General features: G+C 36.3%; 3 protein-coding genes across 3 annotated transcripts; 1 reads left to right on the plus strand and 2 right to left on the minus strand.

The window, feature by feature from the left end:
• The first annotated feature begins 8,965 nt into the window (after positions 1-8,965).
• On the plus strand, positions 8,966-9,802 carry LOC113311203. Its single transcript, XM_026560049.1, has 2 exons — positions 8,966-9,210; positions 9,331-9,802. The coding sequence occupies exons 1-2, from the start codon at positions 8,966-8,968 to the stop codon at positions 9,800-9,802; spliced, it is 717 nt and encodes a 238-aa protein (XP_026415834.1).
• A 3,464-nt stretch (positions 9,803-13,266) lies between these two features.
• On the minus strand, positions 13,267-15,668 carry LOC113310792 (laccase-17-like). Its single transcript, XM_026559577.1, has 5 exons — positions 15,467-15,668; positions 15,215-15,366; positions 14,892-15,139; positions 14,666-14,794; positions 13,267-14,579 (listed from the first exon to the last, which is right to left on the minus strand). Exons 1-5 carry the CDS (start codon positions 15,590-15,592, stop codon positions 13,471-13,473), a joined length of 1,764 nt encoding a protein of 587 aa, XP_026415362.1. The 5' UTR covers positions 15,593-15,668; the 3' UTR covers positions 13,267-13,470.
• Positions 15,669-17,320: 1,652 nt separating this feature from the next.
• LOC113310705 (laccase-17-like) lies at positions 17,321-19,836 on the minus strand. The gene is made up of 5 exons (XM_026559455.1): positions 19,612-19,836; positions 19,087-19,486; positions 18,849-18,977; positions 17,800-18,765; positions 17,321-17,706 (listed from the first exon to the last, which is right to left on the minus strand). The coding sequence occupies exons 1-5, from the start codon at positions 19,729-19,731 to the stop codon at positions 17,576-17,578; spliced, it is 1,746 nt and encodes a 581-aa protein (XP_026415240.1). The 5' UTR covers positions 19,732-19,836; the 3' UTR covers positions 17,321-17,575.
• Positions 19,837-23,283: the final 3,447 nt, after the last annotated feature.

The raw sequence follows: 23,283 nt of genomic DNA on the forward strand, positions 1-23,283 counted from the left end.
AATTCTAGTAATTTGGATGCATTTTGTAAGAACTCATACACAACGTCATATTAGATATAAAAGCTGACATCTTATATTGGGCTCAGCCTTGGAAAGTGCTGAATGGAGTGGGATTTGAAGACCTTGTATTCAGGTGGGAGGAACTGGTTAGAGAATGAAGAACTTTATAATTTGTGTTGGATTGCACTGGGACTTGCTTACAGGTCACAGTGATTGATTGTTCCTTTTTGTGTATTTTCTTTTTATTTCATAAATATATATATATTTTGTCGATCACAAAAAAAGAAAGAAAGAATTGTAAGAACTCTAATTGCTTGGGATATTCTGATTACTTACCTCCATAATGCAAACTAAACAGAAAGCATAGAGAGAATTTCAACTTTAACCAGAGTCCAAATTCGGCGATTATTTTGTTTGTCCTCTTAATTTATATTGGAATAAAACATCGTATCTTCCCCAAGTCCACAATGCTATTCTTCATTTTCTGAATCAAGATCGGATACCCTTCAATAAAAACAGATTCGTTGGAATAAGTGGATATTTCTAAATTGTGAATTGCCATCAAAATCTAACGATAACGAACAATTAATGCTATGATTTAGTTTCCTCCAACGTTCCAAAATTTTTCATTGACAGCCAAATTCACTCATCAATTTTTCACTAAAATTCACATATGGATTGTTAACTAATCATAATATATATATATACATTAATAAGATAGGTAGACATGATAATCTTGTACAAAATTGATATTACAATTACATGTGAATTCAAGTTTTTTACCACTCTTATATTGAATGTCTACACCAAAATTTGTGTGAAGTGTGTACTCAACATGGTGCACCGGTGGATAACTGCGACATGTATGTTTTCTGTTTAGACAAGGACAACATTCATCATAGCAAGAAAATTAGGCGAGTTAGCGAATCGCATCCGCCACCGTGAAACCTTAATTAGCCTATTGGAAGGCGAATTCCATGACTGCTACAGGGGTACATATCCCAAGTCCAGGGGGAAGACAAATCCATACAAAACAAGACAATACTAACCATTTAATCGATTATATTGTTAACCCACCGTAACAAGTTCATAATTTTGGCTCGATTGTTCAATAATCTTGTGGAATTCATCGGCTCCCGGAACCATGCCACTCTGAACTCTAAACCTGACTTCCAGATGTTATAATTGGACGACATTTACGGGGAATTTCATCATATAAAAGATCGTAGCTAATTCCAAAATAAAAAGCCAGTTTATATGCTGCCATTCTGCAGCTCCCTTACTGTTCCATGTACAGCACATATTTTCATGCATCAATTGGTATCATTAGCTTTTTGCTGGTTTCTCTCAATTATTTCATCCATGATTGCTAGCAAATGTAATATATCTAGGTGAATTAGATGAAGTACCCCAATTCATAACTTGTAATTGACAAAGTGCTCCCTTTGTTTTCAACTTTAATAAAGGGCCCATCGTGAACATTTTAATCCGGCTAACGGCCAATTAAGTGCTAGGTGGCAGTTATGTCACATAGAAAAAATCCTAAAGAACCTCTAACTTGGTTGATTTGAACTCAATTACCCAATCTTCATGGTGGGAGGCGTTCTTAAAGCGGCGTAATGATGCTGAACTAGACTCACGAACCTGAATAATAAAGTAGCTACTTGGAATTGAGATCCAGGAATCTGAAAAGTGTTATAGAAAGTTGTTTTTCACCAACCCAAAACACCAAGACATTTGTGAACAGTGAGTCATCTAATATGGAATACGATGTAACCATCTTGAACCAGGCTCAATGAATCCGAAAAACATTGCAAAAGATTTTGGGGGGAGGGGGAGAATTCTTTTTGCTAGATTAAACATATTGACTTGGTCAACGAAAACACTGGCCCTTACGGAATTACTAAGGGTACTTAATTAAAGTTCGACAAAAACAGAAAGGGACAATTTATTAAAATCGGTTTCTCGAGTCAAATGTGAGCATTTTATATGGAAATGATTGATGTCCCGCGGGTTGAATCTCACGGGCCATCCCGATTTTGTGACTGTGAAGGAGGGGGTGGGATCCACACTTAACCCACACCTGCAACTGCCGAGCCATAAAGGAGATGGCTTTTATATGCAACCTTATAAACCCGTTTAAGATTTCGGTTCTACGCTAGAGAACGTATGATATCAAACGGATGTGGCGAATTAGAAATTTTGGGTTGTCATTTTCCCCTGTTATTGGCGGCTGCAGATTACGTACAATCTGCATTAACTTACATATCCCTGTAAAAGAAAGATACGTACACATCACCCTTAGCTTGCTCACTGCAAAAGACACTTGCACCAACAACAGAACTGCATTAGAAACCAAATATATATATATATATATACTTTTCAATTGCTACTTCCAATTTAGAGAGGGACCAGAGAGACGGAAATTACGAAATCTCCCTTTCATTTAATTCTTTTTATCTAATGGGTCAGGATCCCTTAACAAAACATTTTAACAAAAGCTTTTTACAAATCCTACCAGTCGTTGGATTACTTATATCTGATGGCTTATATCGTTGCTTACCTGGCAGTTTAGCAGGCTCCATGTTGTGTTTGGCTTCTTTGGCATAACCATAATGATTCTGCTTTTTTATTTTGATTGACGTAGTAGATTGCGCTGAGGTTTTTTTGGTTGTTAAAATCTTCTTTCACAGATGAATGGATTGAAGCTCCAACTATTTTCTTTTAGATCGATAGAGATCTGAACTTTTCATGTGCCGATGATTCCTTTTATTCTTTTCTTCGTTGTAAGATTATTTTCTTTGAAAAATATATTGATCATCAAAATGTTGCAGAACTGAAGAGATTTCTTTCCATCACAAGCTGATCAATATACCCACTCAAAATCAGGCATGACGATGATTCACCATTTTCAGATTTGAAAAATACCCGCTTAAACCCACTCAAAATCAGGCATGATCATATTTGGGGAACAAAATGACTGTTCTTGATTTTATTATCAGTAGAAGAAACATTGCTATTATTACCACACCGAGAAACCCTGTTTGTGGACACACGAACTACGCGGGGTCTGCGTGCCCGCAATCAATTGTTAAAGTCTAAAGAGATTACGATGGTGATACCCTGATGTGGGTTCATTGGCTCAAAACCCACGGGTTTATCATGGCCTCCTCCAACTTCCCCGTGCGTAGCGATTATGCATGGGGTACAAATATAAAAGGAAAGCAACATATATAAGCAAATGCATGCGGAACTAGATGAATGTAAAGTGCTGAAATGTAAATAAGACCAAGGTTTACGTGGTTCAGCACTAAGGCCTACATCCACGGGGTTTGTTGTTCTACTATATTATTCACGGTTACACGAATAGTTGAATGACTTGGGGTTTACATATTTCTCTCCCCTATGGGATTCCTTACCTTTGTTATTCTCTCTCTCTCTCTCTCCTGATGTTTTTTCGATCCCCTTCCCCCTTTGTGGAGATTGGGTATTTATAAGGTAGGAGCGTGGGACCCATCTCTGAAGACCGTTGGAACCTTATCTTCTAGTGTCTTGTGTCCATCACGCAGAGGTCTGCGTTTCCCCCTCGATCCCGCGGAGGCATCTTCGCTCGTTCCATAGGTCGGTCGACACGTGCACTGAGCAGAGTGTTTAATGCGGGTGGTTGAGGGGTCTGCTCGTGTCAGACAAGTGTCTTCTGCCCCTGTCAGTCCGTGTCAACTGACTTTCTCTCCACCGTTGATCTTAGCTCCTCTTCTGGGATGAGATAAAGCAACTCCTAGGGGTTTATTTGGTGCTTCGCGACGCATCGTGTTTTGATGTCTTGGCTTGCATGCTTTCCACGTACCTTTCTGTATACACGTGTCCGATAGTGAGATCTATGTGTACACACTGTTCTTATGATTATGATTGCAGTAGTTACCTTGTTCTTATGATCCCCTTAATACAATTCATACCATCTCCATCATCTTGCTTTTTTTAATTAATTAACATTTCTAAAAAAAGGTTGATGTCGGTTATGTGTTAGTACTGATGATCAAGTGGGAGAAACTGTTGGTGGTGGTAACAATGGAGAAGACATTCAAATCCAGTAGAATAGGACAATAATAAAACTGTGACGATAAATGGATTTTTATGTAGAAATTCAAAGAAATGGATTTTATACTTTAGAGAAAAAATTGATCACGGTGATGAGCTTGATGGTCACCAAGATGAGATCATTAAAATCACATAGTTTCCAAAAAAAACAAAAGAATAGTGTTTCGTAAGTCCTGGTAAGCATACAACCAAACAAGGAATAAGAGTAGTTAGGTGCCACTTCACCTGATATTGTCAACCGATGGATTGATTACATCTTATGGTTTAGAAATTTTGTTAAATTGTTTTGTCAAAATATTTTGTTACACGAAATTTCTTATCTTTCCTTTCTTTTAGTCTGTTTCCTATTCTGTAAAATCTCTATTTATTGATCTCCTAAGAGCATCCACAGTGGGCGAGTATAATCAAAAATTTGGGATGAGATCGTAACACAGTGGGACGGAGTAAAGATCAAATCCCAACCAAAGATCAAATTCCAGACCAAATATGATCGCGACCAAATCCCAAATTCTAATATAGTCGGGCGTAAATTTAAAGTACGCTTGTTGCTGGGCGTAAATTTAAAGTACGCTTGTTAACGGGCGGAGATTTAAATTACGCCCGATGAAATTTTAATTAAATAAAAAAAAAAAGAATGAGGCGGACTTTTAAAGTCCGCCTGTTAAAATTTACAAAGAATGGGGCGGACTTTTAAAGTCCGCCTGATGAAATTTTAATGGGGCGGACTTTTAAAGTCTGCCTGATGAAATTTACAAAAAATGGGGCGGACTTTTAAAGTCCGCCTGATGAAATTTTACAAAAAAAAAAAATGGGGCGGACTTTTAAAGTCCGCCTGACGAAATTTTAATCATGTACCGTTGCGTCACAACACGGACTAAACCCAAATTTTGGTCTTTTTTTTTATCTTTGATCTTTGGTTTTGATCGCACCACTACAGTTGCTCTTATGTGGTTGCTACAGTGCATGCCATGGGGACCAAAAATGACTAGGAGCCAAGTTTAAGATTGATATTAGGAAACCATGTTGTGATAAGGGGTGATATATGAAGTCAGTTCAAAAATACATGCCGCAAGAATCCAAGAAATGAGTCCAAATCTACTAATTCGGATGCATTTGGAAAAACTCTTATAGCTTGGGATAAATATACAGATTAGTTTCCTCCGTAATGCAAATTAAAATATAAAGCAGAGAAAGAACTTCATTTGTAACCGGAATATTCAGAAAGTTTGAGAAATAATATCTTCTTATGCAAAGTTTGTCATAATAAACAAGCTTTGCATAATTTAAAGATTTCTTTCCAGTTATATTCAAAGCTTGTCATAATAAACCTGACTGTGGCTGATATGATTCACGAAAGCAGCTAGGTTGGTGTGTTCAAACATACTTTAAATGCCAATAAACAGTTGGAGTGGGATTTTTTACGAAGAGACTTGGGAACAGTTCCTTTGCTGGCAGAAGGTGAGGATGAAGTTAAACTCTTTGGAGACAATTTCTCAACAAAAGTCTGTTATGAAGCTATGGCATGCAGGCACCATGGAGGATTGCTTTTTATTTATTTATTTTGATCGATAAATTAAACATTTTATAGATGAAAAATCAGAGTATATGAAATATGATCCCTGACACTCACGACCAAAAAGAAAAAAAGGAAGCCAGAAAAGCTACCAACACAAAGAAAAACTCCAAAAAGCTAACAACACAAAGAAAAACTCCAAAACAAAGGGAGCACACCTGAAACAAGCACTACGGGAAAAATCATCATTGACGATTACAAATTAGAGTTGTAGTACCCCTACGACAACTCCATTTTATGCATTGTGGAAGGGGGGTATTGTAGAAAGTCCAAGATTTTCTACAATGCTTGACTAAGAATTGTAAAGGGTGATGTGATTCATGGTTCGACAATATTTTGCCAAAGTTGTGATTCTCTTTCGATTTTTTCTTGAAAGCCTAACACAACTCTTGCTTGTGTTGTAGGACTATTTTACACAACAAAGGATGCATATCGTAGAAATATGTAACACAACACTTGTATAAGTTGAAGGACTATCTTAGGAAACCTAGGATGTGTATTGTAGAAATATGTAGCAAATCTTATTACTATTATGAATAAGATTTGCACGACACTTGTTAGAGTTGTAGAACTATGATGGACAATACCTAGTTATGTCGTAAAGACATGCTTTCACAACCTTTGGTTTGTGTAGTTCAAATATGGAACACAACTCTTATTAGAAGTTGTGTGCATAAAACTATTTTGAGAAAAAAAATTATAGCTGAAACCAAATTGCCGAAAGTATTTTACATTCACATTAAGCTGCAAGACATTTACATTCATTCAAGTTAACCTGCCATTCCAAATGCATTACCTAGCTAACTTCAAATCATCTTGTACGAAAATATGTTGCGCAACGAAAGAAAAGAAAATGATAGATTCTTTGAACATGACCAAAGAAATATCATATAAATCGTAAAACGCAGACATTGGCCTCCCTCTACAAATGTGGCAGTAGCTCCATTTGTTGCATCTCATATCTACCCATTCAGCTCATCAGACTCACAGTTTGCTCAACCCTTCTTGCACAACCATCTCCTTCAGCTCTGCCTCAAGCCATATAGCTCGTCAACAGGGCACTTAGTCTGCAGCTGCAATGTAATTCTCAGCTCAAACCATTCAATCTCACACTCAAAAGCAACCACCACAACTGATTTCATGGCCTCAATATCTTCATTAACATGACTTCAATTTCAAAACTCCTGCTGCAATACTTAATACCACAACATCTTCCTGTAGCCTTTAATAATTTCCCAGCAAACCATCCAATTCATCTCACCAACAACACCTCAGTTTCTCCGACAGTAAATATAAACCACTTAACCAAAATCCAATCTAACCACATCAGCTTCTTCTGCAATTCAGATCCCCGTCAGCTCACGGAAACAACTCATCTTCTTAACTAGGGTTAAGAGCTAATTCAGCAGATGCAGACTAAGTGCCGAATTGCAGATGGAAGTTATCCTCACCAAGTTATACCAAATGGATTTATATGATCTATAAATCAAACATCAGCTTGCATGATTATAGAATCCAAGTTAATAACCTCTACAAACAATCACAATTGCTTAAAACCAAAGCATGTATAAGTGCACAAATGGTCTTAGACTATTCTAATAGATGAAAAAGAAAATAAAAAGGTAAGCATATGCAGGTGGGAATGCTACCCGAGCTTAAAAACATGAAATCAAGACATCATGAACTAAATATCTTGGAAAATCATAATTCATGTAGTCATCTTCCGACACAAAGTTGGTACCAAATTTACCTATTTTCTTTAAATAGCTTGGATGTGCATAATATATTTAATAGACAGAAGTGCTGAAAAGTGCAACGTGCTTTAAATAGACACAATGCTTTAAATCATCTATCCACATGATTAACATGAAAAGAATCCTACTTAACATGAAACACAAGATACATTATGGAAACCCTATCAGGTGTCTTCTATAGTCATACAGATCAGAACCATCACTTAAATTTAAGATTCAGGTAACAAAGAAGGAGATGTAGGTACAGTTCCTGCACCACTTGATGTCTTTCATATACTTCATAGCACCTTCGTCGACTTGCTCTGTGACCTACATTCCAGAAAGAGTAAATTAAACAAACAGTTCTGGAATTTTATTCCAAAGAGGAGAAAAGTGGATAATCATATCACTTACCTCCTTCATCAAACTTCATTTGTCTTCATAGCATTGAGCCAAAAATCAGGGACACCCTTCTCTACTGCAAGTACACAATCTAGTTAAGATAACCCAAACACTGTTTCGAAATGGAAAAACTTGAACAAAGATTTAGTATATCTTATACCTTTGTATCTTTATCTGCTTCTTTGTCAGCCTCAACCTCTTTTGTAACTCCGTTGACTTCGACCACACCATTTACAATATCAAATCTATGCAACCAAGTCAAAAAACACCACTTTCAGATCTCCAAGGTGTTGTCATTAGTTCACTTTCAAACTAAGACAATTAATGGAATCTAAACACCCAAGGAACGCCCCAAAAAAAGCTTTTAAACCTACAAAGTTATGTAAACCTAAAAACCTAATGCCCATAATCAAATGTAATGTAAAGATTCACCCAAAAATTGAAATTCAAAGTAAAAGACCTATCGAGAAAGGGATGCTCACTAGAACTAGCATTTGATATGCTTGAACTGCTCCCCCACTTTATACCAACACCATCTGAGACTGAAGCACCACCAGTAACCATTCGTATCTTCTCTTCTCAATGATCTCTTAACCCTTGTCAGATTCAACAACACCATCAATTCAGCATAACTTGGTGAGGATAACTTCAATCTGCCACTGATGGACTTGTACCACAAACCCCACAAACCCTCTATTCACGGCTTGCAATCCCAACACCTGCTACCTCCATACCACCAAGCACGATTCAAACCATGTTCTTCTCACCGAGAACATCACCACCAGTTCACGAATCAACATCACTCATGTTTAATCATCCATTGGAATAACATCTTCCATACCCTCTATTACCAAATCGAACCCACCATCTTCATAGCTTCTAAAACCCTTGACAAACACCAACACATAGAAGAAAGTCAAAACCAGTATGCTTTAAAGAGAACTAAATTAGAATTTGAATAAATAGAAACTCACCCCATAGAATCTTGACACGAAATCGAAAGAAAAGCCAATGATACAATTTACAGAAAACCTAAAAAAATCTGAAATCAAAACCCTAATTTCTTGTGGAGGAACATTTATAAAGTTGCAGAGGACTTCTTCAAGTTTACTCAATTCAAAATAGGAAGGGGTGATAAAATTCGCTTTTGGGAAGATAAATGGTTGAAACTTTTCCAAGGTTATATGAGATATCTAATATCAAACATTGCTCCCTTCTCAAACTTTATGTTCCTGTTGATTCTGGATGCCATTGGAACTTCGGTATCTCCTACAGACGTTTATACGATGCTGAGATTGCTGAATTTACTGTTTTGACTCCAATTCTTAACAATGTAGTCTTTTCTCCCGATGAAGATGACGAGCTTGTTTGGGTTGGTGAATCTTCAGGAGCTTTCTCAGTTAAGTCTGCCTATCAGCTAGATACCTTAACTACCAGCAATCCTTCTTTTCCTAGAAAGAAAATTTGATTCAATGCTTGGCCTCATAAAATTGGATTTTTCCTTTGGAAACTTGTTCTTGATAGTCATCCTACCATTGACAATCTGCAGCGTAGAAATTGCGCTTTGTCTGTTTTTGGAGGCTCGTCAGCAACAAATTTATGTTCTCTGTGCAATAATGTGTTGGAATTTGGTACTCACCTCTTCTGGAATTGTCGGTTCACTCATCAAGTTTGGGCTTACTTTTTCGCTCAAGAAAGTATGCAGTTTCCTACTTTCTCATCCCTGTTAAATTTGTTTAAGAATAAATGGTCATCTGTGGCCACTCAAAATGATGGGAAGGAGATATGGAAGAGGATCCCTGCCAGCGTTTGTTGGAACGTTTGGAACGAGAGAAATGCCCGCACTTTTAATGGCAAGAAACGCACTGTGGAGGCTATCATTGCTGATTCTAAAATCAGCGCTTTTCATTGGGCTGCTAAGAATTTAACCTATACAAATCTTTTGCATCATGATGTGATTTCTAACTGGAGAGGTCTGTTCTTTGACCCTCCCTAGTCTTTCCTTGGGTTTTGGTTTTCTTTGTTGTGTTTCCTTTTCCCCCTGCTTGGTGGCTTCAACTTTGTAGAGTTTGTAAATTGCATTTTTCTTGATATATTTCTATTTACCGAGCAAAAAAGAAAAAAAAAGATTTGTAGAGATAAATGAAATGATAAAAGTTGTCAAACAGTTGAAAGTGTCAAAATATATTTTTTCAATGGCTTCACCTATTTGCCACCCACAATTTTCCTAGTTGCCACCCTGAAAGTCCAATTCTACTTTTTCCTATTCACCCCCTATAAAAGTCAAATTAAATTTGACTATAACCAATTTGATTTCTTCTCCATTAATCTCCATTTTTATTAAAACCTCATTAAAAATATCTTAACCCTAAATTAGAAATCTGCTTAATTTATACACCATTATGTTGAAACGATATAACAAAGGATTAGTATAGTTGATTAATCCTTGGGAAGAAAAAGGTGAAATTAGTCAGTGGCCACTGCCATCTTCTTAATTTTGTTTTAAATGGGAACCAACAATCTGAAAGTAATACAAAGAAAAAGAAATTAAAATTAATGGTTTTGTTATCAACACAGCATAAACCATCTTCGTGTCTTGCTTCACACTTCCCCATCCAAAGCTATAACACACTTTTCCATTCAATACCTCAAAATGTGGAGGAAAGAGCCGTACACGGATATATATTTTCTTTTTTTTCTTTTTCTATACAGTGGACGTACAAAATCAAATCAAAACTTAGAAGAAGAAATGTAGAATATGAATGAAGGTGGTGATCGGTGGAGGAGAAGGGGCCGGTGAGACCTGAGAGATTAATTTCTCAAGAAGCAACATATTTTTAATTTTCTTTGATAAGAAAGAAAGAAAAAAAAAACACTTTAAAACTGCGAACAACAGGATACTAAACATTCATATCCCACACAGGATAATTCTTGTGTGCAGTCAACAATTTAATTGGTAGACTCGTAATATAAGTTAAATGCAGATGATTTTGTGAATAACCAAGGTTGAGCATTCTCAAAAAATCTTATAGACTATATAGGTTATAGAAGTAGTCAAACAATAAATAGAAAAAATAGAGTCCATAATGTAGCAAGTGCCTGAATTGAACTGATCATACTTTTATTAGACCTGTTTGTAAACCTCGTCATTAGACTCGGCATTGCTGTTCAAAATCTTTAGAGATATCCTCGCAATCTGAAATCTGCAATTGTAATTTGCAATGAATAATCTTTTTTTAACTATATATGCTAATAGTACTAGAAATCACAGTAAGGGTTCAGGTTGATTGATGAATTACCTTGCATTCTATGCAGCAATATTTATTCAGAAGATCAGCTAAACTATTGTCACACACTTTACAATAAGCACCATTGTCGTTGATTAGGTTAGATCGTTTAACTCTTGCTCTCGATCGAGTATTCAAAAATCTGACTCTTTCACCGTTTAACACATAAGGCTACATATGATCAAAATACACGAATTAATGATGTTTTCCAGCAAAAAATAAAAATAAATCAATTAGAAGATAAGAGTACTGAGATGAAGAACATACTTGAATTTGGGAGCAGTCGAAGTAATTTTGCATGTCTTTGATTCGAACCAGGCCATCATAAACATATCTTTTAACTTTAAGACTTCGATGAATAAAATGTGGCGAAGAAGAAGAAACACAATGCTGGCAAATAGGTTTACGACAATCAATACAAAATAAATTTACTTCGTTTTTTCTCATATTTTGATGATCAAGACATGTGCCGAAAAATTCACTCTGTAACAATTCTTTCATCCATTCTTCCATTGATTGTTGTAATACTCTTTTTCCTAGCCACAAATTAAGAAGACCAGATTTAAAATCAACGAGTTACCTGAGGAAATCATAATCAAAGTACTAATCAGAAAAAAATTAAAAACTAGAAATTTACCGTGTGTTCTCCGCTATGGAATTAAGTTTCACATAACCCTAAAACCTTTTAATTTTAGGTTTTGGTAAAAAATAAACTAGCCAATGGTCTAGAACTATATATTTGGTAAAATAATACGCGTATTTTTAGGATTATCTTCTTTCCTTTTCTTGCTTAGCGAAAAAATAATCTACTTTCCTTTTCTTAATTTTTAGGGGTATTAGAATGTTGTTTATTTTTGCCGATGTCATTTAAAGTCATCAATTGATAATACCAGTGGCCTAAGTTGGAAACCCTCGGGTGAGGGTGGACTTTTGTTTCTTTCTTTTCCTAGCTAGCTTTTACTTGGACTAGTTTCAAACAGGCATATATATTATACTAGTAACTAGTACTAGTAGTAACATGTAGTATCAATACATAACAATTTTTTGATATGTAGTATCAGTACATAACATACTACATATCAATATATAACATACTACATATCAATATGTAGTATCAATAAATAACATACTACATATCAAACATACTACATATCAATATATAACATACTACATATTGATACGTAGTATCAATATATAACATAGTACATATCAATATGTAGTATTAGTACATAACATAACAGTATTAAACATAACATATTACTACTAGTACTAGTATACTACATATTACTACTAGTATACTAGTTGCTACTAGTATACTAGTTACTACATATTACTACTAATATACTACATATTACTAATAGTATACTAGTTGCTACTAGTTACTACATATTACTACTAGTATACTAGTTATTACTAGTATACTACATACTACATATGTAGTAACATATGTATTAATATACATAATATTATATGTTAGGGTTAGTAGAGTAATTTTACTCTTTTCAAAACTTTTTTGGACTAGCGAGTAAATATGTTTTCCCGCTGGACTAGCCATTAATCCGGATCGGGTTTACTGGACTAAACAAGAAAGTTCTCAAACGGACCTGCAATTACTTGTATCGGGTCAGGGACTCGAATTCGGAATTACTATAAAGATACAACGCAAATAAACACAAAATCTAACAGTTTACAAAAGTACAACAAATGCAGTGGACTTACTTATGTCCTATAGAAAGTGATTCAGACATTATTCAAATCCCAAACAAGCAATCCTTCTGAAGATCAATGCTAATGAGTTGGATGAATATCTTGATTATTTGTTCCAACATTCCATCAGCTTTCTCTAGTTGCTTATTCACTATTTTTAGACTTTAGATGGCACATTGTTGCCAAATTTATCTAGCTTCAATTTTCAATTTATCTAGCTTCAAAAGTTGATAGATTGCTAACTGATCTTCTACAATTAAGAGACTGTATTCTTACAAGAAATATAACTACATGTCGACTGAAGCTTTATATATGACGGACAAACATGAATTTCCGATTAGTCATATCATAAATGTGGGACTAACAATATGGACAGCATTAGTGTGAGCTTCACATGGCATATATAATTGCCGAAGTTGAGTGGACCAATGGAAATAATATTATGAACTCAATTCACACACATTGCTAGACTGTTTGCCAAATCATACTTACGAAAATTCTCATAAATATCTGATGATACAAAATGTTCAACAACCAAAATAATCAAATGAACAATTGAAAAAAAGAAGAAGCAGACGACCAATAAGAACTACAATAAACACGCGAAGGTTGCGTTATTACTCCACGTGTTTAAAATCAAAATTACTTGAGAACATTATTGACCCAGTGGTCAGCATTTGGGGAGATCGGATGGGGGAGGTGGAAGTTTCTGATTGGGGAGTTTTCCATCCAAGACAATCCATGCCATCTTCAAACCCCATGATGTGTGAACCTCCAAATGACAATGCATAAACCATACACCTGGATTGTCAGCTAAGAATCGAATTGCAACCCAACCGCCAGCTGGCACACCGACGGTGTTCCGTTCTACAGGATCCACAAGATTGAATTTGGCAGGGTCCTTGTTGGAATCAAAATTACCAAATCCACTGCCAACAATATAGAAGTTGAAACCATGGAGATGTAAAGGATGGTTTTCTGCACCTAGAATGCTGGTATCTTGCATCACTAGCTCCACTTCGGTGTTATGAGGAAGTACCACTACTTTTGTACCATGGCTCAGTAAAGTATTATTAGGTGCGGTGCCGGTGTAGTTGAAAGGAAAAACTGGTTTACTAGGGAAATCAGTTGTGTATACACCCTTTGATTGGTTAAAGAAATGGGCTTGTAGTAATGCAGTGGTGGGCATTGTGAAAGATACATTGTTCACTGAAGCTGCAAATTTGGTTGTATTAGTTGGTCCTTGGCAAACTTGGTTCTTTGGACATGGGTTGGTACCCAAACCAACCGTGAAGAAAAATCGTCTGTTGATTTTCTTAGGGACATTAGCTGGGAAGCGAGTAGAGGCTAGACTACGAAGTGTGTTGGAAAATTTGGTTGCGAAAGATGTGTCATTGAGTTTAGGAAGAGTTGGTCTAAATACGGGAAATGACTTTGTATTAGAGGTAGTCTTGTTTTTCTTTGAAGTGGGATGTTCGTATTCAAGAATAGCAGCGGTGGTGGTATTGTCGAAGGTACCTAGGCCTGTTGCATAAGGTCTAGCTTCCATGAGGAAAGTGGCATTAGGGAAATGAGGTTTTGTCTTGAGAAGTACATTAGTTGTTTGCCCTGGAGTAATGAGGAGTGTTTCCGTGGTGAACGGCTTTATATAAGACGCATCAACGTCAACGATAGTGAGAGTATGATTAGCAATGCTGAAGAAGAGTTCATCATTGAGCGCAGCATTGATAAGACGCAAAAGATATGTCTTTCCCGGTTTCACCTTCAATCTGAATGTATCTGCAACAAGATTCACAATAACTTCAATCTTATATTTACGTAAGAATTTCAAGTTTAGCTAGCCGCAGCGAATTAAGTTGGCATACCTTGAGCAGAGCAGTTGTACAAGGGTCCAGGAAGTCCATTAAAGGTGTAGGCATCAGAAACATTAGGACCTCCTCCAGTCCTCATAGCCTGGTTTACAATTGCTTCAGTGTCTGTGTTAAACCACTCTCCTGAAAATTATACAAACAAAATCAAAACCTTAAATCTATGATAGTTTGATGGATATGAATCCGTGTCAAAATTGAGTTAATTGGCTTGATAATTTACCGAAAATGATGGGTACGGCTTCCAAGTCGGGTTTGGGAAACGGGTAAGGAACGTTTCGTTTGGGTAGTATAACAATGGGTCCATATAAAGTTGACCTTAACCATGAGACATGAGCATGCCACCAAAGGGTTCCTCTTTGCCCAACAATTGTGAAATTGTAAACATAACTCTGTCCTGTCTGAATAGGACATTGAGTCACATATGCAGGTCCATCTGCCCATCCGCTTCGAAGCTGTCGAATTCCATGCCTGTAACAACATCACAAGATATTAGCATCCAATATTGGTTTCGCTCAGCATAACGTTATAGCCAAAGGTACATACCAATGAATGGTGATATTGTCTTTGATATGGTTAACAACTTTAACAACGACACGATCACCTTCCCTGGCGATAATTCTTGGTCCTGGGAACTGTCCATTTACTGTCACAATAGTCTTAGTGTGACATAACCTTGTCACCTTCTGCAACTTAATCTGCACAAATAAAGACAAGTACAAACTATAACTATATCTTCATTAAGGACAAATGAAACTTAAAGCTTTATATGCTGAACTAATGCAAACGGCCACATACATCAAATTGGTAGTGTCTGGTGACACTTGATGAAGCTGCGTGGTTCTTCGCTAATACAAGCTCAGGCGAAAACCACAGAAAAGTTACCAAAACAAAGAGCAAAGTTGCAGCTTTAGTAGTTTCCATCGGTAGTAGTATTGAGCAAAATAAGTGCTTTTGGGTAGCTCAATGAACTACAGTGTATATTTGAAAAGGTACTTGATGAAGTGTTTGATATGGAGAACCACGAAAAGTAGAGACCCTATATATAATGGGTTGAACTGAAATTGTTTGGTTGATTAGGTGAATGTTGTTATGGATTCAAAAGGGAGAAGAGACTAGAGATCAAATCGGTGCCAAGTAGCTAACTGGTTTCTTCAAATGAACATTTTAGTTAAGATGCCACTTTCAAGGGTCCGTCCTCTAGACAATATCTAACTTTAGAGTGTTGCAAAGTTAATATCACATTTAATCATTTTAGCTTTACAATTCTGTCTTTCTTTTGCTCATTTTAAAAGCTATATTTTTCCTTAAAACACCTTTTCGATATTTTTCTTTTTGCTCGGGGAAAATGTTATCTTATTTCTGGTAACTTTCTCTTGTGATGATTTGATCATACACCAATTTTCTAGTTAGTTTTCTAATTTTTTTTTATCATTTTAAACAAGATATTATATTGGTTGTTGCTGATGTTAAGTTTAGTTATCTTTGTTTCATAATGATAACGATGGTTTGTCAATTGTTATTTGTTGTTCAGGTTTAGCTTGCCTACTAATTAACTAGTAATTTTAATTATTTGTTGTTATTGTTGTTGTTGTGATATTATTTTCAATTCAAAGTTAGCTTTAGATTCTACTGTCTTTGATTGTAACTATAAGAGATGGCGACGATACAATATTCTCAGCCACACAACATTCATTCATGTAGCAAAGTCCACATCTCCTAAATGTGTTCGCTTCCCTAGTCTTTGACACCCAATTCTAGCTTGCACCTCGTGCATTCATCCTAAGTTAGATGCATGTTGGATGGACAACCCGTTAGGGTGAATATTTAATAATTCAGCGCTCACCTTTAGAATTGGGTGCCACAAACGGCATTCATGAGGGGACCCTTAAATGTTTGTATTTTGTTGGCACTAGGTGAAAAAAATAGTGATTTTTTGTTGGGACAAAGGTTGGAAAAAGTTGTTGTTGTTGTTGGTACATTTCATTATCATCTAAATCTAACTTGACATGTCTTCTTGTCCATACGAGTGATAGGTATGCATGCACCTCTATTATCCATGGATAGATGCTAGCTCCACATCAATATAGGGTAGTTAAGGTATGGATGAAACTCATCCCGCACTCCTATAAGTTGACCTTTCCCCATCAGTGCCATCACCATACCAACAAAAAGAGTTTGTTTTTTTGTTTAGTCTTATCACGTACACGTGACCAACACTCCTACTGTATTTTATTACTAGGGAAACTTTATTTTAGAACCTGTTCTGTTCTCAATCAGGTGCAATACTGCCCTGATTGTCTTATTTTGTAGGCCAAACAAATAAGCGGTAAAGTTTTGTATGTACCAACAAAGATCAACATAATTATACTCTTTTCAGCACCTTTTACACTTTTCAATGATTCAATCACTATAAAAATGCAACAGCATATGAAATTTGTCCCTAAGCTCTAGCACTGGTCCATGTGAGGGTGAAGTCCATGTGGTATACCCAATGGCCCAAGAAACTTAGGTACTAATCGGTAACAGATTACGTAATAACAGATGTCTCTTTGGTAGAATGGTAAAATCGCTAAATAATAATAACAACGACGTGAGTTTAGGATGTTCCGGGCCGGCACATCGTGCTCTTGAGTGCTAATTCCTTACATATATGAACCCCCAATCAATTGTTATACAGTATAAACAAACAAGAATTTTTGATAAAACAATAGATTCATTTTTATTTCTTGAAGAGCAATCACAATTGAATACATAAAAGCAACAATATTACAAAACACAAACTCACTCTTTCACTCTTTCACCAACGGACAATGGGCACATTTAAGTTAAAATTGTTAAATTGAAGTTAGAAAGAATCGTATATTCTTTTCTTCAGCCGATTTTGTTAGTCAAATGATGAAAAGCTTAACATTTGGGAAGATCAGAAGGTGGAGGTAATAGCTTCTGATTAGGGAGTTTCCCATCTTGTACAACCCAAGCCATTCTCAAACCCCATGTTGTGTGGACTTCTAAATGGCAATGCATAAACCATACACCTGTGTTGACACCAAAATGAACAGAAATATTAGTATTGGAACCAGAACTGAAAGGAGATTACCGGTAAATATAATTCATAAAATTGAATATACCTGGATTGTCAACAAGGAATCGTATGGCGACCCAACCACCCGATGGAACAGAAACTGTGTTCCGTTCAACAGGATCGACGAGATTAAAGTTTTGAGGGTCAGTATTAGCATTGTAGTTTCCAAACCCTTGGCCTACTACATAGAAATTGTATCCATGAAGATGCAGTGGATGGCTTTCAGCACCCAAAATACTTGTATCTTGCATTATCACCTCCACAGTTGTGTTAAATGGGAGCACCACAACTTTGCTACCAGTACTAACCATGGTATTATTAGGTGGGTTGCCAGTGTAGTTGAATTGTTTTGGTGGTTTTATAGGAAAATCAGTAGTGTATACGCCATTAGATTGTCCAAAGTAGTGAGCTTGTAGAAGAGCCGTGGATGGAAGTACGAAAGAGATATTATTCACAGCGGCTGTGAACCTCGTTCCGTTGGGTCCTTGACAAGTTTGGTTTTTGGCGCATGGTTGGGTACCTAAACCAACTGTGAAAAAGAATCTTTTCTGTACAGTTTTCGGGACGTTACAGGGGAATTGCTTATTCGCAAGGCTACGGAATTTCTTAGCGAAGTTGGTGGCAGCTATGGTATCATTGAGAGCAGGGAGACTAGGCCTGAAGAGTTGCAGTTTCTTGATTGAATTTGATGAAGAGAGTAGTGGTGAATGATATTCAAGAAATCCAGCAGTGGTGGTATTGTCGAAGGTTCCAAGGCCAGTGACATATGGTCTAGCCTCCATGAGATAGGTGGCTTTGGGGTATTGAGACTTGGTGGTAAGGAGAACATTAGTTGTTTGACCTGGTGTGATGAGAATTGTATCGGTTTTGAATGGTTTAATGTACACAGCGTCGGCATCAACAATAGTGAATGTGTGGTTGGCGATGCTGAAAAACAGATCATCGTTGAGTGCAGCATTGATCAAACGTAGAAGATATGTCTTTCCTGGTTCAACCTTCAACCTCAATGTATCTGTCAAATCACAAAACCTTATTTAAGAATATATAACCAAACTCGAACAAAACTACAGTCCTACGTGTTTCTCTGATATATACCTTTCTCCGAGCAATTATAATGAGGACCGGGAAACCCATTCATGGTGTAGGCATCAGAGACATTAGGACCTCCTCCGGTCATGATAGCTTGGTTAACAATTGCTTCAGTGTCGGCATTGAACCACTCACCTGAAATTCGAAGCCTCCATTCATGAATATATAGTCAACTTTCAATTAATGTAGAATTAGAATATATATGCTAGGACTCCATGTGACTAATTAGTTTGGGTACACATACCGAAAATGACAGGGGGAAGCTCCTTGTAGGGTTTGACGAAGGGGTATGGAACGTTGCGCTTGGGGAGGATGATGATAGGACCATATAAGGTAGATCTCAGCCATGAAATATGGGCATGGTACCATAAAGTTCCTCTCTGTCCAGTAATGGTGAAATTGTAAACATATGTCTGGCCTGTCTGAATGGGGCACTGGGTAACATAAGCAGGACCATCTGCCCATCCAGTCCTTAATTGTCGAATACCATGCCAATGAAGTGTGATATTGTTCTGAACATGATTCACAACCTTTATAACCAAACGGTCGCCTTCTCTTGCTACGATTCTTGGCCCTGGAAATTGTCCATTTACCGTCACAATGCTCTTTGTGTGGCACAAACGTGTTACGTTCTGCATCTTGATCTGCAAAAACACCATAGTAAAACATATACTACGCAAATCTTACAAACAAATACTACTCAAGAAACCAAGTTTAAATAATTATTTGGTTTCATTTCTAAATTAGTTGATGCAAATAAGTTACGTACATCGAATTTGTAATGCCTGGTTATGCCTCCTTGTTCTTGAGCAAGTACAATCGTCGGACAAAGAAAGAAAACATTCGCCAAAAATATGAAAACTCCCATGAAAACTAATGCTGAACCCATTTCTGTACCTAGCTATAGATCTCTTCTCTCTTAATCAGTTATACGATTCCAAATGTAAGAGATCGAGTTAGCTATATAGATTGGTAATGGCTATATCATGTTTGTGAAGAGTTGGTTCATTTATATAGGAAATGAATGAATTAATTAAGTTTTGAAAAACAGAAATTCTTTGTGGTTGATTGATGTGATTGTAATTAGGTGTTAACCTCGGAATGTCATAGAAGTAAGAATGTTGGTGTGGCTGAACTTTGGAGTGCTGCTAAAGTGATGAACGTATATATTTTTTAATTAGAGAATATGTATGATCCTTTGTCATTTGTCTATCTGTTAACCTCATCTATCAAGTTTTGTGGAGAGAATTTTCCTTGCAGCAGCCTGTCATGACATAGTGAGATAGATGTTTGAAACCAAATTGTTTTTCACTTAACGTCAAAGGAAATATGTAAAATCCATCGAATCATAAGTCGTCAATAACAACTAATTCTTAGCTTATATTTAATTAACCATGCATGAAGGTTTTGGTCATTAGCCAGATGACATGGGCATCTTGCATAAAGGCAACCTAGCTAGCTAGCCAATTATTGACAAGTGGAATAATTGCACGCATTTGTACTTACATAGATACATGGTTCCGCCCATAATTACATTTACGGGTAACGTAGAGTGCTGGAACCAAGAGTAATTAATCAATACATTCATATTGTAGGTCAATGGTATGAATCATTGCCCAGACAATTTCAAAGAAAATAATTGATCTAGTTTCTAGAAACATGCTAATTAATAATTAGTTTAGTAACCATCTTATTCGTTGATTAAGATTAGAGAAGCAGCAGTGGTAATAAGTCCATATACATTTATGGACCTAACCAAATAAAAAACAGAAAATAAAGACATGATACCCAACTTTTTCTAGATAAAAAACCCAAATGCTTTTGAATGAAGAAAAGAAATAATTAAGACTGATTGAAAATGGTGGTTCGTTTTCAGATTCTCAACACACAAAGAAGATTGAGGTTCACAATTGTTTGCTGTTCATCCGTTCACCGCTGATTCTGGAGTTCCCTGCTTAAAGATCACCCCTGTCCTTGTTGTTAGTCTTATTGTTCAACTAATAGATAAAAATGAATAATATAATCTTTGCCATTTTCTATCTGAATCTTTTTCAATGAAAAAGAGCTGTGTAACGTGTGATGTTACATAACCAGTTAAAGGTAACCCATGATTTCCAACTTGTTTTTGAATCTGAATTTTTCAGATCATAACGAATGATACTGGCCATTTTTCATGTACCTGCTACGTACACCAAATATCACCACTACTATTTGTTACCGCGAGTTACCGACATGCACTTATTAATTAATAATATGATTTCAGGTGAATTTTCTCCGTTGTGGTTAAAAGGTGAATCAAGCTCTCTTTTTAGAGCCTCTCCAATGGAATGTGTGTGAAGGAAAAAGTCATAATCAAAAATCATCTCCAACCCATTGATGTGAAGATGATGTGGCAAAAAAAAAGTTAGACATCCTCTAGGTAAACCTCTAGTTTTAGCCATTCACTTAGAGGATGTCTTCCCATCCTAGTCACACTTTTATTAATAAAAGTCAATAAAAAATAAAACTAGAAAGGATTCTAACCAATTATATGCCTACAAATAAGTAAACAAATAATAGAACACTTTATGGATTGGAGATAAAAATTTATTTTTCCTAACATTTAGGATTTTATACTCAAAGGATGTCTTAAAAGTGATGCCACATATGAAATATTCACATTCACCGTTGGAGAAGCTCTTAGAATTTCTGGCCCCACCAAAAAATATTGACCAATAGAAAATAGGGTTTAATAATATGATTTCAAGTGAATTTCCTCTGGTGTGGTTAAAAGGTGATCAAGCTCTCTTTTATTAGAGTTTCTGGCCCCACCAAAAAATATTTAGACCAATAAAAAACTTCTGCTTTTTCACAGCACCGATATTTCATCCCAGAGCACCACAAAATATTTAGACCAATAAGAAACTTCTGCTTTTTCACAGCACCGATATTTCATCCCAGAGCACCACCGAATATCGGACCTAGAAAAAACTGAGACTTGCGTCTCAATCATCCGAGTTTATTTAACTTCTACTGGTACACACTACAACTACAACTAATCACGAATCTCTCTTGCTATAAACTAAACCCTAATCACCAATGGCTTCCCGTAACGGTGACAGGAGACGTGGTGCGAATGGTACCATCTATATCAAGAGTTTCTAACGAAACCGTAACACTAATTCTAATTACCGCATCCCTTCCTCTCGCTCAATCGCTCCCTTTTCTTCTTGATTCTCTGTGTCTTTCCCTTTCTTCTCAATTTTCGGTGTCTTTTTAATGTCGTAGTTGATAATACATAATGGAGAATCTAAAGAGCATCATAGAGGTTTTACTCTTCTTATCTTACTCTCTGGAAAATCTTTCGTGTCTTTTGTTTGATATCGATAATAATCACGGGCTTTCGATCTGCTTCTTATAAACTGAAGCATCAACAGAAACATATATGAAACTGAAATTTGGGTTTTCACTTCGCTTGGAATATTATTGATATTGTTAACCAAAACTTGGATCGTGTTCAAATTCTATAAATGCGTAAGCTGCTTAAATAATGGATACAGTCAACAGAAAAAGGAGATACTGCATAAGGATTTTGGAGACATGACTTCCCTTCCCAACAAATATATTTAGTATCTCAATTCTGATCTTAGTTTATTTATCTTTGCAGCAATTTTCACAACACTAGGTGCAAACCCATTTTGCATATGAGAACATTACCTTCTTTGAAGGATACTTTGAATTACATATTTACTGTCCTTTTCGTACTTGCATTGGTTAGCAATTCTAGCGGTATACAAAATTCGTACATACTGTGAATACGCATTTTCTACTTATTTTTTCATGCACTGTTGTTAACTCCACTTTCGACATGCATAAGGTTTGTATGGACCGCGTTTTGTTAACTAAGCACATTTAATGTGCTGTCTTATGTGCATTATGGTGATCAGTCCTAATACAAATGGCTCGCACATATTTTCTCACATCGATGAGATAACAAAATTTTATATATAATTTAAGTAGAAATTGCTGGCCTCACATTGAAAGTAAGGCCAAAAACTTGAATTCTAGATCTCCTGGGCCCTGACCAATAGAAATTATTGAGGATTTTGAGATCTTTTCGGGTTTTTTTTCTTTTCCTTTGCCTTACGTGAGTAGGGTAGGTCATGGATACCGTTACTAATACACCTCGAGATTTTTACTTGGAATTCAAAACCCTAAAACTCTTTCATCATCTGTTAGAGCATTGCTCGCTCGAACTCGCATGTGTTGTTATCTCAAGCATGTTTGTCAATGCTAGTGATCAAAACTATAAGTCTTGATTTCTAGTCTACTATAGCTAAGGTCTCGGACTAGGATAGAAAGTGTAGTTGAGCTCAAGAACTTCATGGAAATCATCATACAAGACGAAGGACTACTCAAGGAACCGGTGGATCTTCATCGACTAAAAGGTATGTGGAGACAT

Source organism: Papaver somniferum, chromosome 9 (genome assembly GCF_003573695.1).
Source record: "Papaver somniferum cultivar HN1 chromosome 9, ASM357369v1, whole genome shotgun sequence".
NCBI classification, from domain to species: Eukaryota; Viridiplantae; Streptophyta; class Magnoliopsida; order Ranunculales; family Papaveraceae; genus Papaver; species Papaver somniferum.